This window comes from Geospiza fortis, unplaced genomic scaffold (genome assembly GCF_000277835.1).
Source record: "Geospiza fortis unplaced genomic scaffold, GeoFor_1.0 scaffold666, whole genome shotgun sequence".
Classification (NCBI taxonomy): Eukaryota; Metazoa; Chordata; class Aves; order Passeriformes; family Thraupidae; genus Geospiza; species Geospiza fortis.
Window position 1 is genome coordinate 126,540 of NW_005054470.1, and position 17,173 is coordinate 143,712.

A 17,173-nucleotide genomic window follows, 5' to 3' on the forward strand; every position below is an offset into this window, starting at 1 on the left:
GCCGTACGGGATCCAGAAACAGCTTCGGGAATCGCGCTGAGCCCCCCTGGAGGGAGCGAGCACTGCCGTGTACAGCCGAGTGCAGCACTGAAGCCCGTGGTGCCGAAATGATTCAGAAAAAAACCCAAAAAAACTCTGTGCGTAGAACTGTTTTCCTCATCTGCAAAGCAGATGTTCTCGAGGGTAGATATTTGGGAAATCTCAATTTTTGTGACACAGACCAGTGGTGTAGGTTAAAAATGATTGGAGCATGGTGCTAATAACAGCAAGCTCGCGGGTTCGATCCCTGTAGGGGCCGTTCACTCAAGGGCTGGATTCCATGATCCTTCTGGGACCCTCCCAACTTGGAATATTCTGTGACTCTGTGAAATGCAAAGCTCTGGGAGCTTTCCAGAGCCACGGGAATCCTGTAGCACGCGAGACTGCTGCTCATAACTGGAAATAATAACCATATTTGCAAGACAAACTATGTAAAAGTTAAATAAACTAATAAAATGGTGAAATAGATAGTTTCAGTTCTGTAGTTGATGTCTACATACCTAGATACCAAATTCGCATCAGCATGTTTCTGCAAACGAAACCTTGAAGCCAGTTGGGCTTTCTTGTTTATTCGCATGGACAAATTCAAAACTAGTCAATTTTGCTGGCAGATTAACCTTAGGTCTGGTCCTTATAAGAATACTATGAATATTAAGGGTGAATATGTATGCTGTATCTTCTGGAGTGTGTTCAGTGATTAAGCCATTAACATGGCGTTTAAAATTATTCTAATAGTAATGACTGATTAGGTTAATTAGATGATCCATGTGATTGTTACAAAACCTGTGCTTTCTCAGAGAAAATGGTAACATTCTGCTTAAGGCAAAAATCCTTCTGACTTAAATGTGGAAGTATCTGTCCAATACAGCAGCTGTTATGTATAGCTTTTCTTTACAGTGGGATTAAATGTAGAAATATTCAATAAAAGCTCAGATTATTATAAGGGAGATTGAAGAAACAAGAACCTAATTTCAGTATGTATGTGTTACTTACCAAAATCAAATTTACTAGCTGTATATAGATTAAAGTTCAAAAATCCAAGTGTTCATCACCTGATTGTACTTTTCCTCTCAGAAAGCAAAATATTTTGCATCAAAACAATGATTATGAGAAATGTGTTAAACTTTCACTTACCACATGCATTCTATTGTGCAGCATGTATCAACAGAAATGCCTTGCAGATACTTCCTCTGTAGTTTTATGTTGAGAAAACAGGAAAATCAAAAAGAATGGAATGTAGGCTGTGGATAAATAATTATGTGTTTTATCACTAAACCCTAAAAAACCCTAAAAAGACCCCTAATTTTAGGCCATCCTAAGGGAAGAATCTAACTGGTAGAAACTAATTGGGTAAAAGCTAAACTTGCTGTGACTTGCACTGTTTTTAGGCAGTTCTAAACCTGCTGGCTAACTATATTTTCCTAAATATACTATTGTGTGTTTTATTAATGAGTGAGATTCTAGGGACACGGGAAAACAGAGTTCTCGTTATTCTTTATTACTACACATTGAATTTAAGTAAATTCAACCTAAGAGATACAAGAACAGAAAAAAAAATTGTTCTCTGCAGAAAGACAGGCCTTCATTTACATCTGAATTTCATGTGAGAGGTGTCATAGTAAGTAGAACTTGTTTTCCCAGCCTTAGAACATGTATCACATAAGGGCCAACCACATTGCATGCCTTAGTGATTACAGGGATTATTCTTTATGTAGTTCAGTTGAATATTTTGAAGTTAGCAGCTCATGGGAGATCAGAGCTCTGCTTTCTTATCAATGAAATAGAGGTTTCTTTGTTTTATTTCCTTTGAGTGCAATGACTACCTCAGCCTTCACTTTCATCTTAGTGATTCAAATAAGAAACAAAGGAAATCTTCATGCACTTTCTTTGCAAAAGCTATTCAGAGGATATATCTTTGATTTAAACATAGCAATTAAATAAATATGTATGCTTGGAAAGGTTAAGATCTGTCAGTGTTGTTAAACTGAACACTTCTGTTTACCTACAGAGTAGGTATTGTGCAAAGAGCTGAAATAAGAGCTTCCTTCCTGGGCTCACTATTGACCTTAACTGAGACCGCTCATGTTCTGTGTTTGTAGAGCTGAGATGTTTTCTGTGATCTTTTCACAGTGCTTCTCTGATTCAGAAATTATTAATCTGCCAAAGAATAGAGAGTGATCAGGAGCTGAACCGAGACTGTCACAGAATGAACAACATAATTAACAAAGCATCTAATCAACGGGCCTGTTATGGATAATTAATTCTTCCAAGTTAATGTTTAAGAATCCCTGCACAAATGTTAGGAAGTATTTTAAAATGTGATGCTTGATGTGATAACTTTAGTTAAAAGTCTGTGAAATAAATTTGTGAATTTGGAGTTTCATTGAAAGAAATGTACAAAGGGCAGAGTTTGCAGAATATTTTTGTGTAGTCCTGGACTCTCACATAATGTGATTCAGTTTCCACACCTTGGGAACTGAATTCAACACCTTCACATTCTTTTAGTCTAAGTAGAAAATAATGCTTTGTATATTAGTTGAATGTCTTTAAATATTCAGGTTTTTTGTTATAAGCTGAATTTCTCAATCTGTCTGGATATTTTGAATTTTATTTTCTTGTTGCTCACTGAATATTTGCTGCTTGGTGACTAGTTGGTTATATGTTAATTTACAAGTAATTCTTAATGGCATACAAATGTGGTAGCTTTTTTGTGTCTCTTGACCGGGTAGATATAAAATTTAGAATTGGAATTCCCAGTTAAATTCTCACTTTTAGGAAGTCAAATTAGTTTTGCAGTATTCTAGCCAACATTCATAACTTTTTCCCTATTACAGAAATCAATAGCTAAATTAGCCCAAATGTTATCTGTTCACAAAACACCTGACTGGAATTTTCTTCATTCCATATCTAAGTAGGGTGGGCTCCTTCCTATGTTAATTTTTAGCTGAAGTTGGTTGGACACAGTATAGATGTATTTTTTCATTTTGAGGAATAAAATAATAGTGCTATAATGGTCTGTGCTTTCTGTTCACAAACTAAATAAAGTCAGTAGTAATCTGCTGCTTATCTTCCACTGTCAGGAGTAAAAGATTGGACAGGTAGAGATTCTCAATCCTTTCTGAACCTTGTCCTTGGACTAAAGTATTGTGCATCTTCTCTTACACTGGGTGAAAAAGTAAATACATTGTCTGACTCATCTAGGTAACAAAAAAGCCTCCAAATAGTACAAACAATTCCCCTGCTTTCATCTTGCATTCTTTTAACTATTTTAAATTCAGTACAATGGAAAAGGACTTAAAAGCATTTGGTGTGAATAACTTAATGCAGATCTGAAAAACAACTGCCGGGTAAAACTCAATTGACTCTGAATGTGGTCCATATACAAACTCCTGAACTCAAGCTGAATTCTCATGCGAGTATTAAATTGCAGTGCAGCCTTGGATTGACCCTTTAGGAAGGAAACAATACATAGAATAGTGTGTTTGATACCAAGAAGGCTCTATATTTAAGCATGCAAGCATTTGAACTTCATGAAGAAAAAGAAAACCGAAAAGATAAAGGCAGTTTAAAAGGTGAAGAGGGCACTAGGAGAACAGAAGAAAATGCACAACATAAAGACATCTAATTTATGTAGGTATGTTATTCCTCACCTTGAAAATTGTCAGCAAATTACCAAAAAAATAGCTGATCTGAAGTATTTATTTGATAGAAGACCATCTTCACCCTCAATTATGCTCATTAAAGATGTGAGATATCTTTAGTGTTCAACACTTGCCTTTTTATAATCAGCATTACAAGTATAAGAGGACTGTTCTGTTCTTTCCATCTTTAACTATGCAAACAAAACCAAAATATTTATCCAAATATCCAAAACTCATCCTATTTATCCAAAATAAATCTGGATAAACCATTCTCCTACAAGTAGCTAAGTAAATTTTCTTACTCTCTCTCTTCTAAACCATTTGTTTAGTTTCACTTAACTATGCTTACTTTCTTGAGGGGGTACAATGGCTCTCAAAATGTTTTCCCAAGACTACAGTTTAATGATACAAAGCACTTGGCAGCAATACTCCAGCTATAATTGTTCTTGACTACTCAATCCCCAGTAGTGGTATATAATACCTCTCAGTTTGAGGATTTGATCTGGTTTTAAAAGGCTGCAAAAATGCAGGGGGTGGTGGAGAGGCAAAAACAAATGGCCAGATGTGGGAGAGTGGGAAAGAGAACACTTGGGACTTACTGAAACTGATTTCTTTACTTAGAAAAAAGTCTGTGCAATCATGCATCTGTAACAATATGAAAAGAATTTCATTCTTAGGGCATTTAGGAACATCCTAAAGTATGGTTTTTGAATACTGAATGTCAGATCTAATTCACACAGGAAAAAACTATCAGTTGTGGGAATGGGCATTCAAGTGTATCGTTCAACATTAACTGTACAGTAGTATTGGTGTCTCTTGGTGTGACACTTTATTTCTGTGTTGGTAGAGGTTAGCATTATTTTAGGCTGTGATAGAATTTTAACTATTGTTTTGTCTAGTGTCACCACTGCTTGTGATTTGACTGATGTACTAAAGCAGGGCTCTCACTGTTAACAAAACTGGAAAGTACAGTTCAGCATAGCAACGTCTCCCTGCTGTGTATTGTGGGATTCAGCTCATGCTGTTTCTGTGGAGTCTTGGAAAAAAAAACACAACACAAAACAAAGCTCTTACATGCTTCATTCACAGCAAAGGTTTTCTTTACCATTGTCCTTCACAGTCCATTACCACTTACATATTCTGTAGGGTCAATTTTTCATGTATTTTGAACAGGTATTGTAATTAATTGGACAACAGAGTTAGAAGGAACATTGACTGAGTACTAAACTGTCCAAGACAGACATGAAGAGAAAGATTTTCCTTTATGAAGACTGAATTCAGAAATTTGACTTTTTGGCTAAAGATGATTGTGCAATTCCCATTACTCTTCTGGCTAATCTGCATAAAATAAACAGGTCTTTAAGAACATCAGCTGAGCTCAAATTTTTTCTTCTCATGGAAAACTTACCCAGTGCTAACCTCTGGAACCACTTCTGGTACTGAAAGTTCACCAATAAAAAGCTGAAACTTTCACCATAATATCTGAAACAGAACTGTAGGAGCAAGAAGCAGGAGGAAACGTTTTCATGGTATAAGACATGGTAAGAAAGAAGAGTCTAGGAGAAAATCCTGGTCCTGTCGCATCCACAGAAAACATGAGCCTTGTCATGTATGGATACTGTAGAGTGTCAATAGGTGTGCATTCCTTCTGGAATTCCTTCTCATCAAGAGAAAAGGCCGGCAGAAGGGCAAAAAATTAGAGTACAAAGCATACTTAGTGCTTTATGTTTATATATGAATGGCTGGATGGTGGAAGTTCATTGTGTGGCTACTGCAAGGAACAGAAAGAAGGAGGAAACAGTGTGGTTTGAGCCACCTGCAATGCAGGCAGAATTCTGGTTCTTTTTTATTCTGGTTCTTTTTCTTTGTCACCTAAGTGAGATGCAGTGATCTGAATACTTTCAAGTTGATATCATGCTGCCTGAGAGGAAGATCCCATGATGTTTAAAAGTAAAAAAGTTTTCTGGTAAACCAAGTATGTGTGAGTTGAGCTTGACTGTAATCTGGCCTTAATTAGGCTTTTTATACTAATTTTGTACTATTGAATTCCACATAGAAGCTTGAGAAGAGGAGTTTAATGGGTAGGCAGGCGTCAAGACATCATTTCTGGTTTTCTGTTACTTTCAAGTAATTTCAGGAACTATAAAACTACTTCTGTTGGAAGTCAGTATTTTACTTCTGCTGCAGCTCAGGTATGAAGTTGTGTAGCAAGAGCCATTTCTACTAAAAGATTCTAATGAGAAAAGCAAAACACGCAAAGGACTGGACAATTCTAAATCTTCCAGAATAAATTTAAAAAGGAAAGATAAAAAAAATATGTGTTTGGAAAGGACCAAGATCTGTGATCTGCAGTCTTGAAGAAAAAAGTCCAATCTAAGCAAAAAGCTTGAAGGTTTTTCAGCCTTTGCTGTCTAAGAGCATAAAAGCACAAGGATTCAGGTGCAAAAGGAATCACATCCGAGAATTGCAAAGAGAAGCAGATTACCAGGGCCAAAAGGAACTGTATCTTAAAAGTATAAAGGAAAGTTACTAGTAAAACTTCCTCTAGTGCAAGTGAAATTTAGAATTCAATATAAAGTAACACTTCCTGTAAAAGTACTAATGGGAAACATAATATGCAGCTTTTCTTGGCTGATAGAGCAGAAAAGAAACTTAGAGGGCTTATTCCTGTTTTTTCCTTAAAGGCTAATCTGGGAGAAGAAAGGGGTAAATGTTGAATATATTGACTGAGATATCTTGTAACCTGTGAATACAGCTCAATGTACAGAACAATATGCCTTTTTTCACTTATCTTGCACAAAAACTTTAATATTTGCTCTCTTATTTCCTTAATAAGGGTGAGTGTTACAGCCTTAAAAGTTTCTGAATGAAATCATGTATTGGGTCTCTGTATCCTGTGGTCATCAGCTATGAGCCACTACTCATGTAGGGCTCTGACTACATTGTCCTGATGCAATTGGACTATAGCACCAGGTGGGAGGATCAGTTTTCACTAGAGAAAGAATGAACTACTCTAATGCACCAAGACAGTGGAGGGCTGAGCACAACAAATAAGTAGCTGTCCTTTGAAGCTTTTTTTCTTCCACTGATTGAAGTCCCTGCTTAAGTGCTTATGCTATAGTTATAATGAAAGCCACTAGCTTTAAACAATTTTCTAATTTCTCCCTTCCTCACCCTGCCACAAAGAGACTTACTCTCCAATACACTATTTTAGAAAAGAAAATTTTAACAAAAAGGTATAATTATGGAGCTATGTTATGCTGTTTAGAAAATCACTAAAACATATTCTGGATTAAAACAATACTGGTAAATATGCTGCTTAATTATTGAATAGAAATTAGAGAGGTCCTGCTGTTCTTCTGTCTTCTTGAAGGATTCTCAATGACCTCTGAGGGATTATGCCTCCCTCTGAAACAATTACCACCAAATTTGAAGTACATTCAATCTGATCAAGACATCATTATTTGCAAGCAGTAAATTAAAGTCCAGATCTGTTGCAATGGGAAAAGTCAAATTCAATCCTCTTGAGTACTCTATTAATTGTTTAATGAAAAAACATCAAAGTCTGGGATTTTTTTCACTGGAGAGCTGCATGTCAATAATGCAACTATGCATGGACTGGAGTAGCACTAGAAGCCTTCTACAATTAAAGGCATAGACCCATCTACCATACTACATATTACTTACCACACTTACCATGTTACATTACATATTACAGATATGACCATACTACAGTATTCCCAGGAACACCCAGAAAGAAAAATATGCCTATAAAGCATATTGCTCCCCCTCTTTCTACCAATAGAGCAGGAAAGGTGATACTACTGCAGCAACATACACTGAGGTTATAGTATTGTAATTGTAACAGTTGCAACAGACTCCCACTAATGACTGTCAAAGAGAGGCAAGATTAGATTCATGTGTGCCAAATCATGAGGGAAAAAAACTGAACAGTTAAAGCAGGAAAGAAAATTACAAGGTCACATCCTACTCTGATAGCTCATCTGCATACAGTTGATTTGATATTCCTTATTCCCAGCTTTCAGCTGATCTTGGTTTGAACACTTAGCCTGCTGCTTTGCTTCATTCAGTGATCACTGCAGTAAACCCTGAGCATCAGACACCAGAACTCTGCAATGACAGGAGCCAAGATTCTGATTATCTGTTAGACTGAATAAAAATAACTGTTGCATAGCTTCAACAAACAACTAACACCTTAAATTCATTATGTCCCTTCTTGCAACCTTTACAGTAAGACAAATATGTACTCAGAAAAACTGAACCCAGTGTATCACAGGTAATTTTCAGTATTAATGCCTTTAATATAGTCAATATTTCTATAAATTCAGATATTTTTACTATAGAGTTTTATGAAAGTGTATCTGCTTGAAATCACTAGGCAATTTTTAAAAACACCATATGACTGAATGCTTTATAATGCTGTTTTTAACAGACCACATAGGAACCTCCTACATGGAAGTAATTTTGCTATTAAGTAAAAACCTACAAAACTTCAAGTAACTTTCTCCAGGCAGCTCTGTCTCTTATATACCTGTAACATTTCTAGCCTAGCTACATTGTTTTGGTGACAGCAATACAACAGGCTCTTCAAAACATGTATAATTTGTGGAGTTATTATGCAATTATAAAGTGACAAGATTCATTATATTTAAGCTTGTATTTTAAAGCAATCTATTTCATCCGTCAATTTTTAGTCCATGTAACCACTCCTACTGAATTCAGATGCCTTACTAATCAAGACTTTCAGTAGCAATGCATATATAGATAACTCAGTCTTTAGATTTTCACTGAATGTGCAATATTGCATACACAAATCTGACACTTTATTTATGCATTTTACAACACAGAATCAACAGTTTATTAAAGGCTGCATACACTATCCACAGTGCATAAAGTGGGTATCAGCCATACCATTTTGAGTCTTAGCATAACAAAACATTTATTCCACAGTGGAATATGAAAATCCTATTTGCTTTGAAAATAGTTCCTGCAAAAAGCCACACAACCCAGGTCCTGAAAAACATTCATGCCTATAAGTTATATTCATTACTGGAAGAATTTTAATACAGTAGGCCAGCAATTACTTTCAATGCCTCTTAAAACTTGTACCAAAAAATATACATTTTCCATAAAATCAAAAAATAAAATATCTGAAAATGTTCTGTGATAAATCTAGAAAAAGGGGAGGGATCCAGTATTAAAAGTTAAATTCTGCTTTCACATACACAATTTAAATTGATACCAATGCATACTATCTGTACAGCTGACAGAAGAGAAGAGTATCACTCCATCTGCAAGATTAAAATGCAATAGCTATGCAAAGTAGTTTATTTGACAAGAAGTATGCAAACTGTTTATTTCACAAGTTTCACTTTGTCCTTTAGAACTCTAAATTTAGGATTGTTATTCACTTTCTTATTGAATATGGCTAGGATGTCCTCTTCTGTTTTGTGACGTTCACCAGCTACTGCATAATATTGAGCTATCACCTGCACAAAGACAGAGAAATGGTTTTTAGTCTGTGAAGATGATTCCATTGTAAGCAATAATACATTTACATTACTGCATTAGAAGTGCCATGGAAGCTATTGTGCTATTATTCCTTTTCAGAACTAGCACTGAATTTCTTGTGTAAATCAGTAAGCAATAAAAAACCTGTCCTTGAGCTGACATTCTGTTAACTGATATTCCATTAAAAAACGTTGAACTTTTTGTTTATGCCATCCAGAATTTTCTGAGCTTCAGCATTACACAAATAAATTCACAAGACCATAGGAGATTAAAAAAACATGTTGTACAATACCTTTTTTCTTAGTTTCTTAATTGAAATTTCATTGTCTGGAGCCTGTTTCAGAACTGCTTTGATGGTTCCCTTCCAGTTGAATTTACCTAGGAAATAATTAGGTGTACAACATTGTTAGTGAAAGGAGGTATTCTGGGTCTTCTCTACTAGTAACCAGCCATGTTAGTGAAAGGAGGTATTCTGGGTCTTCTCTACTGGTAACCAGCCATCAACCTCCTAATTTTGGAATCAGTTTGGCTACCACAACAGTTGTTACCTTACTGACCCTACAACAGGAGGGTGTCTTAAGCATAAAAGTCATCAGTTGTTCCTGAATATAAAATGGAATAGAGATGAAGAATCAACACAGTACTTGAACAACAGGGGTCACAATTGTTTTTACTTAATTTCTGCACTTCAGCTTTTAAGCAGAAACTCTTAAATAATGCAGGGATAGTTAAGATCCTGTCTCTTCACACTTAAATCACAGGCAGTCAAATTTGACCATACCACCTTCAGAGGTCATTAATTGGTAGTTTCCAAATAAAGGATCTGTATGTTCAAACACAGTCAGAGCATGACAGGTGCTAGGCAGAAGTAGGTTTATCTAAGCATAAACTAAGGTCCAACTTATCTGAAGTCAAATTTATGATTCACTGAGCAAAAATGGGGATATGAGAGATACCAAGAGGTCTAAGGGTTGTTACCCTTTTTGCTGTGTTGTCTAATGTGCATGGCAGCAGGGAAGAGACCCACTGTGGTGAAACCTCAGTGTCCACTGGAATCAAGCCCAGCCAAAGGCTGCCAGCACAGCACAAACAACAAATTAGAGAAGTAATTCATTATCAGGTGTTAAGAGTAGCACGGGCTACTTACGCTGGAACAGATGTGTATACTGAATACACACACATTCATGTATACTGAGGCACAATTTATTTCATGGCTTGCTACAGAAGCTGTGTTTATATCATGCATTAGATCTTTTCCAGAGTAGTTTTGTAATGATCTAAATAATTCTTTTAAGAATACCTTTATCTGTTCCTACATTTTCTTCATTGTCATTGACGTTTTCTGTTTCCATGTCTTCTGAAATGCTTTCAGTTTTCATTCTCTTTGTTTTGGTATGAGGTTCCTCTAGAGATGGAATTGGACAAAACATACACAAGAAAGATTTAAAATGACAAGTTCTGACATGACTTTTGTTCTTGTAACATGAGTTTATATTTGCAAAGTGGTTCAGATTTTATAAAAGAAACGTGCAATCATTGTTAAAAATAATCTGATTTGTATATCTTATGCACTACTTTAAAATTCTACTTAGGTAGTATATTGAGCTTTGGAATTGAGAAAAAGCCTCTTCAAAACAAACATGAATATAAGTTGTATGATGGATACCTTCTACATGTTTATGTTTGCGTTTCTTTACGTTTGTTTCCTCTTCTGTTTCACTGTGATTGCCATTTCCATTTATTTCAAATTCATCCTCCACACTCTCTTTTCCTTTTTTGGACTTTTTACTCTTTTTTACTTCTTCCTGGTTTTCCAATTTCAGATCTTTTTTCTCCTTCTTTTTGTTCTTTTGTCTCTCTTCTTTTCGTTCCCTCTTATTCTTTTTTCTCTCAGTTTTTTCATCTGTAATTCCATTTTCTTCTGCCTTTGTATTTTCCCCAGTTTCTGCAGGCTGCTGCTCTTCCTTCTGTTGTAGTTTGTCTTGTTCCTTTTCATTTGAAGTCTTTTGTTGAAAGAAATATAATTACAGTTTTCACATGTGCTTTTTGACATTGCAACTTTCCTCTACTAGATCATCAGTAACTGTTCAGAACACTGATATCCTGAAACCAATTAAATTGCTCACATATGATGTCACCAGTTACCTGAGAAGCAGCACTAGTGAAATAATGTGCCCGATTCTTTAACTTAACAGACTAAATGCTAATTAACATCACTGAAGAAATATTATCTTACAACATATGTAATTCCTAGTTGAAGTAAGTGTCTATTGTTTTAAATTATTTGTTAAATGTAATTAAGGAAGTGACAGCTCTTTAATTTACACAAACAAAACTACAGCACGTTACAGCAAGATGCAGAACTTATTCCCAAATACAAAGCCCTTGAGTAATAATCTCTTTTGCCATCCACTTCCCTGTCTTGGATGTGTCTGGGACAACAAACCATTATGACACGGTGCTAGAAAAGGCACTCCTGCTTGAGAATTTCAATTGAGTATATACACTTCAGGGTATGTATTACAAATCATATCTTAAGATCTTTTTAAGAATTCTTAAAAGTGAATTGAAATGCTGTGTTATATATTTTATTTTAATGCTAAGCTCTATGGACAGTGTAATTGTTTACATTTGTGTTTAAATAAAAGGTTTTCAGATTGAAGACCCTTTATAAATTAGTGTAAGTCAAGTCACTGCTTATGACTTTAGTGAAGTTGTATAAACTCAGTATTAATGCTCCAGCAAAACAGTGTACTTCAGTGACCAGAATTTATGTTATATTCCTGTCCTTTAGTAAACATGTTTCTTCCTTTCCTGGCTCTTACATTTGGATTCCTCAGAAAAACTGCAAACAAACTTAACTGGAATCATTAAATCAGAAACACAAAGCATCATCAACAGGGGATTAATGCCAAAGCTTTGCCTACCCTCTTCCTTAAAAGAACTTGGGCAAAAGGGGGGAGAGCATCTTTACATCAGCTGAGAAATTAGCTTCTCCAACAGCTCTTGAGTAGCAGCAATAGATGCAAACAAACAACACCCTTCCAAAACACACTAAGCTAGTAATGAAATACCAAAGAATTAGGCACTGACAAAAGGCCAGAGTGAGGCCACAATTTGGACAAAGGAATGGGAGGAACATGCACCACAAACTGGAGGATTTCTCTCCCCACTAATGAAATAGGTAAACTATGTGCTTGTTAATTTCTCACTCCAACACACATAAATTTGAGACCAATAAACACTGAAAGATGCCTTATTCCATCTTAGTGTGTAATAAAAGATTGAAACAAAGATAAAGGCAGTGCTTTTCCCTTTTTTTAGGTACTAGTAGCATAAATTAGCCTTCTGATTATCATGGCACAATCGTGTCACCATGTCCAAGTTTTCAATCACAACTTACTCAGTATGAACAACTCCAGCAACAGTTCTGTGTTCCATAAATTAATAATTTAGTCAAGAAATATTACATCATAACATAATCTACTGGAACTATGGGAGACAAAGTTTCCACTAACATCTACAAAGGGAGTCTGAAAGGTTTTCCTTCAAACATTTTGGGAGTGCATTCTCATTTTATAATGTACCTCCAGTTAAACTTACGTTTCTGGTTGCTTCTGAGAAAACACCCCACACCTGATCTTGCAAATTGCTGTCATTAATTCTCAAACTGTTCTTGATCCAATTCTGTGCATAGAAAAAACAATAATAACTGAAAACATCCTCTGATTTTATTTCTTCATTACCATGTAACTAGCCCTTGTTTTCTATTTTTCATTTAAGAATTGAATCACTGCTTTTGACTAAGATCTGCTTAGAGGTTACTCCTATTAAATCTCTCAAGCCTCTTTGCTAAATTGTTTCATGGAATGTCTAGGAACTCTTAGGAGGCTACACCATATATCTCAACTGCCTTCCCAAGTGGCAAATATATACAAGATAACCCTCAAGCTTTTTGATACAAATGGCTATGTTAAGGTCCCACCAAATTTTCTGACTGTTCCCATGAGTTAAAACATTAATGCTCTGATCTTATTCATTTGTGTACTGGACATATGGTCACACTCCTAAATGGATACCTTAGTTTATTACAAGAAAGTATGATTTAAGGAAATAGCTCAATGCAAACATTTCAAAGTTGTTTGGGTTATTGCAGGTGTTCCTGGTGAAAATGAAAATATAGCAGTAAATTATGCTGTTCACATTATGTGCAAGAGATCAACTTTTAGAAATGGGTAGGGAAATAGTCTAACCTTCAGCTTGCTAGCAGCAATTTCACCATAGCTCTATTAAGTTCTATTTGAGTGCTTTGGAAGCAAGCCTGATCTTCTCTTCCTCACAATCTGAGGCACAGATCAGAGAGGGGGGGAAAAAGGTCCATTTGTGAGTAATTCTTCACTTTAAATGAAATTCTTTAGCCACAGTAAATTCTCCACATCTGTAATTTACTTTAGTGAAACATGCAGAGCAGAAGAGTGTCAGAATACTGAGTAACAGGAAAACCCTCAAAACAGGACCTTGCCTTCAGGAAAAAACAAAGCCAAAGAAATACAAAATCTTTAAAAGTATGTATAAGAATTTGGGCATTCAATAGAAATAGCAAATAGTCAAAAAAGAAAGGTATTGAAAACAGAACAAACCTACATAAGGAGATTAAGCTTAAAATGCAAGTCTCTGGCTTAATACCTAATTCAACTGGTAGACCAAGAGTTCTTTTAAGCAAATTTTACAACCACTGCCTATTTGAAATTCAGTTATTACACAATCTATACAAATGCCCAAATAAGCAATTTGTCCTATCTTTGTTAAGAGAGTGGCATTCCCTAAAAAAAGTCTATTTTTATGTTCACTGCACAGATAACTGCAAATCTCTATAAAAACGTACCTGAAACTTTACTTTTTTTCTTGGAATGTTATCAAAGGCACGTATTTGCTCCAGAATGTTCCGCACTTTGGGGCTTATGTTGGGCTTCTTCATTACCTCATGAATTTTCTGAATGAAGAAAAACAGAATTAAATCAAGAAAGCAGCATAAGGATCAAATTGTACATATCAGGTGTGCAAGCCTGAAATACACTGGGCAGAAATCTGCCCCCAGCACCTACAGCTGGTATAGTCTGCTCATAGGAAATGCTCAAAAAACATGAGAAAAACACTGACCTTTGGCTCTATCATAGCTCATTAAATGTGTCAAAATTATCTATACAAACATTTATACCTATGTAGTAAGCAGGACTGCTCACCAGTGCTTTCTGATGAGTAACTTACAAACTGTAATAAAAACATTTCAAACTAAAGTAACTGTATCACAGAAGGGATTCTTGCACCATGAAAAAGACCTGTATTAAGGAAAGCAGCTTTTTGGTTTTGGAGTTAGTTATGAAAAATCAGGCTTACTTTTGATGCCACAGCTGACATACATTTCTTCTGGCAGGAGTGCCAGCTTCAACAAGCATTTATCCCTGTATGAGAGCTCTGGATATTCCTGTGCTATGGGTGTCAGCATGAGAGAAGAGAGATTAGAGCAGGGCCTAGAGCAGGCTCATGGCAGCCCCTTGAACAGCACTGCTGCTTGTGGGGGGAAAAGGGCTCTGGGCTTCCCAGTACTTAGAGAGTGCAGCCACTGGACACTGCAGAGCCTTCCTGTACTTCTGAAAATCTGGTGACTGAAAGGCTTTGTAAATATGTTAAGACTGTCAGAAAAAAGTGACTGCTAATCCCTCCTCCTTCTACATAGGAATTAGTTACTATTGAGGCAGGCTACTAATGCTCATAAGCAACACTTGCATCATCCTGCCTTTACAAAAGTCCTCAAACAGTGTTCAATTTCAACAAGAGCACTCATATGGTCAAATTTAATGGTATTCATCACATGCTTCAAGCATGCATGCAGCTTAGCACCTTCTTAGGATGTTTTCTACATGATAGAAATAATTCCATGCATAAATGTGATCTAACTTACTACTAATGGGGTTTTAAATATGTGGTTGAGGTCCCTCCAAAAACCTTTGAAGGAAAGCCATAAGAGGGTAGGTTCTTGTGGAAGACAGAAAGAGTAGGAGATATTTCTATTCATGCTGGAGCTTCTCCTGTTCAACATATTTACAAAATATCTGACAAGAGAACAGAAAATTTTCCCAATGATACAAAGCTATTCAGGATGAGGACTATGAGGATTCCAGAAAGATCTTAAGAAAATGAGTGACTAGGTAATAAAAAGGTGAAATAGATTCTTCTTGCTTTAAGTGAATTTTTGTTGAAAAGGAAAAGCAATCCTAACTTCACATCTAAAATGGCAGGCTTTAGTTGACCACTGGAGCTTACATACAATATCTCAGGGCTAAAATAGCCAATTCCATGAAAATGCCAGCACAATGATCAGCAGCAGGGTGAAAAAAACAAAAAAACCACCCAAAAGTAGATTAACTGACCAAAAACAGTTAGAAAGGAATAAAGGACACAGAAAACATAATTATGACACATGGTAAATCTATGGTTCTTTTCTATCTTGAACAGCATTTCACAAGCATACAGTAGAGTCGGAAGATTTTAGAAGACCAAAGATCTAATTTACACATGAAGAACAACTGAGCAGGGTAGGATTTTTCAACCTTGAACAAAGAATATGAGATGGGGAGGAGTGCCTGACAGAAGCCTACAAAAGCATAAATGGCATGAAAAGGATGGACAACTACCAGTGTTTCTTTGTATGCAGTTGGGAACATTACACTAAACCAAACCAGTCAGAGATAGATTCAAAACAAAAGACACATTTCTTACCAGGACAAACACAGACCTATCAAGGAAATGCCAGAAGACAGCTGGGGACATTGGTAAAAACAGATCTCTGGCTCAAGCCAATATAGGTTCTTTTCTGTCTTCGATAATTACAGACAATAGTTACTGTAGGTGTATACAGTACAAACCATACCTGAATCCACTCCTGCTGTTTTGCATCTCCTTTGCTAGCTTTGGCTTCAAAGCCTTTCCCACCATACTTCTGGTCTTCACTTACACACTTGACGTGTTCCTTATAGTCATCACCCCTGAATAGAAGAGATTTTTAACCACAGGTGACTGAAATGCTTCACTCTTCAAACTATGCAACACTTAGCTAACCAACAAGCTGAAGTAACAGATTATTTAAATGAATGGATCATTTAAGCCTTATTACTGTCAACACTTAAATTATTAAAATGTGCTTAAAGTACCACAGGCATGCTTGTAAGACCACAGGCATTTCTGTCATGCTCCAGCTTTCAGTGAAAATTTCTGACTTGCATCTCTTGCATTTATGACAAGAGTGAGCAAGTGAGTCTGCAGAGTGAGCAAGGTTATTTCCCATTCTTTACATACCAGAAATCCTTGCCACAATCCATGCAAGACAGGCACTGACAGTTTCTGCAGATGTTCACATGCTTTTCAACCTGTGCTTTCTTCACGGCTTCTCCACACGCATTGCATGTGAAAACTACCATGCTGGCGAGTGGTCAGGAGCCTCTTCCTTCCCACAGAAGCGCAACTCTAGGAATACAAGAAAATTATCTTAATTAACAGCTTGAAAGAAGCACCTGGAGGGCCGAAGCGAAACACACCCGTGCACCCACTGACAGCCAGGGTGAGCAGCCCGGTGCAGAACGTGCAAGGGCTCCTTCCACCTGATGCTCTCCGTGAGCGCAGGGGAGAGCAGTACCCGGGAACATCCGCCACACCAACAGGGAACCGGTAACCCCCGAACCCGTCACCCGAACCCGGTAACCCCCATACCCATCACCCGAATGGAGAAACCACCTGTAACTCCTGCACCCACCACGCCAGCCCCGGCACCGGTGACCCCTGTACCGCCCCCAGGCCGATACGTGCAGGCGGCGCTCCCGGTCCCCTTCCTTTCCCCTGCGCGACCGCGCCGCTCCATCCCGCTCCCCGCAGCTGCACACCCGTCTCGGCCGGGCCCTGCCGAG

At 36.9% G+C, this 17,173-nt stretch overlaps 1 protein-coding gene across 1 annotated transcript; it reads right to left on the minus strand.

The window, feature by feature from the left end:
• Positions 1 to 8,295: 8,295 nt before the first annotated feature.
• LYAR (Ly1 antibody reactive) lies at positions 8,296 to 16,738 on the minus strand. The gene is made up of 8 exons (XM_005428052.2): positions 16,569 to 16,738; positions 16,144 to 16,258; positions 14,098 to 14,205; positions 12,816 to 12,899; positions 10,879 to 11,215; positions 10,513 to 10,617; positions 9,505 to 9,590; positions 8,296 to 9,190 (listed from the first exon to the last, which is right to left on the minus strand). The coding sequence occupies exons 1-8, from the start codon at positions 16,688 to 16,690 to the stop codon at positions 9,056 to 9,058; spliced, it is 1,092 nt and encodes a 363-aa protein (XP_005428109.1). The 5' UTR covers positions 16,691 to 16,738; the 3' UTR covers positions 8,296 to 9,055.
• Between the last annotated feature and the right edge of the window lie 435 nt (positions 16,739 to 17,173).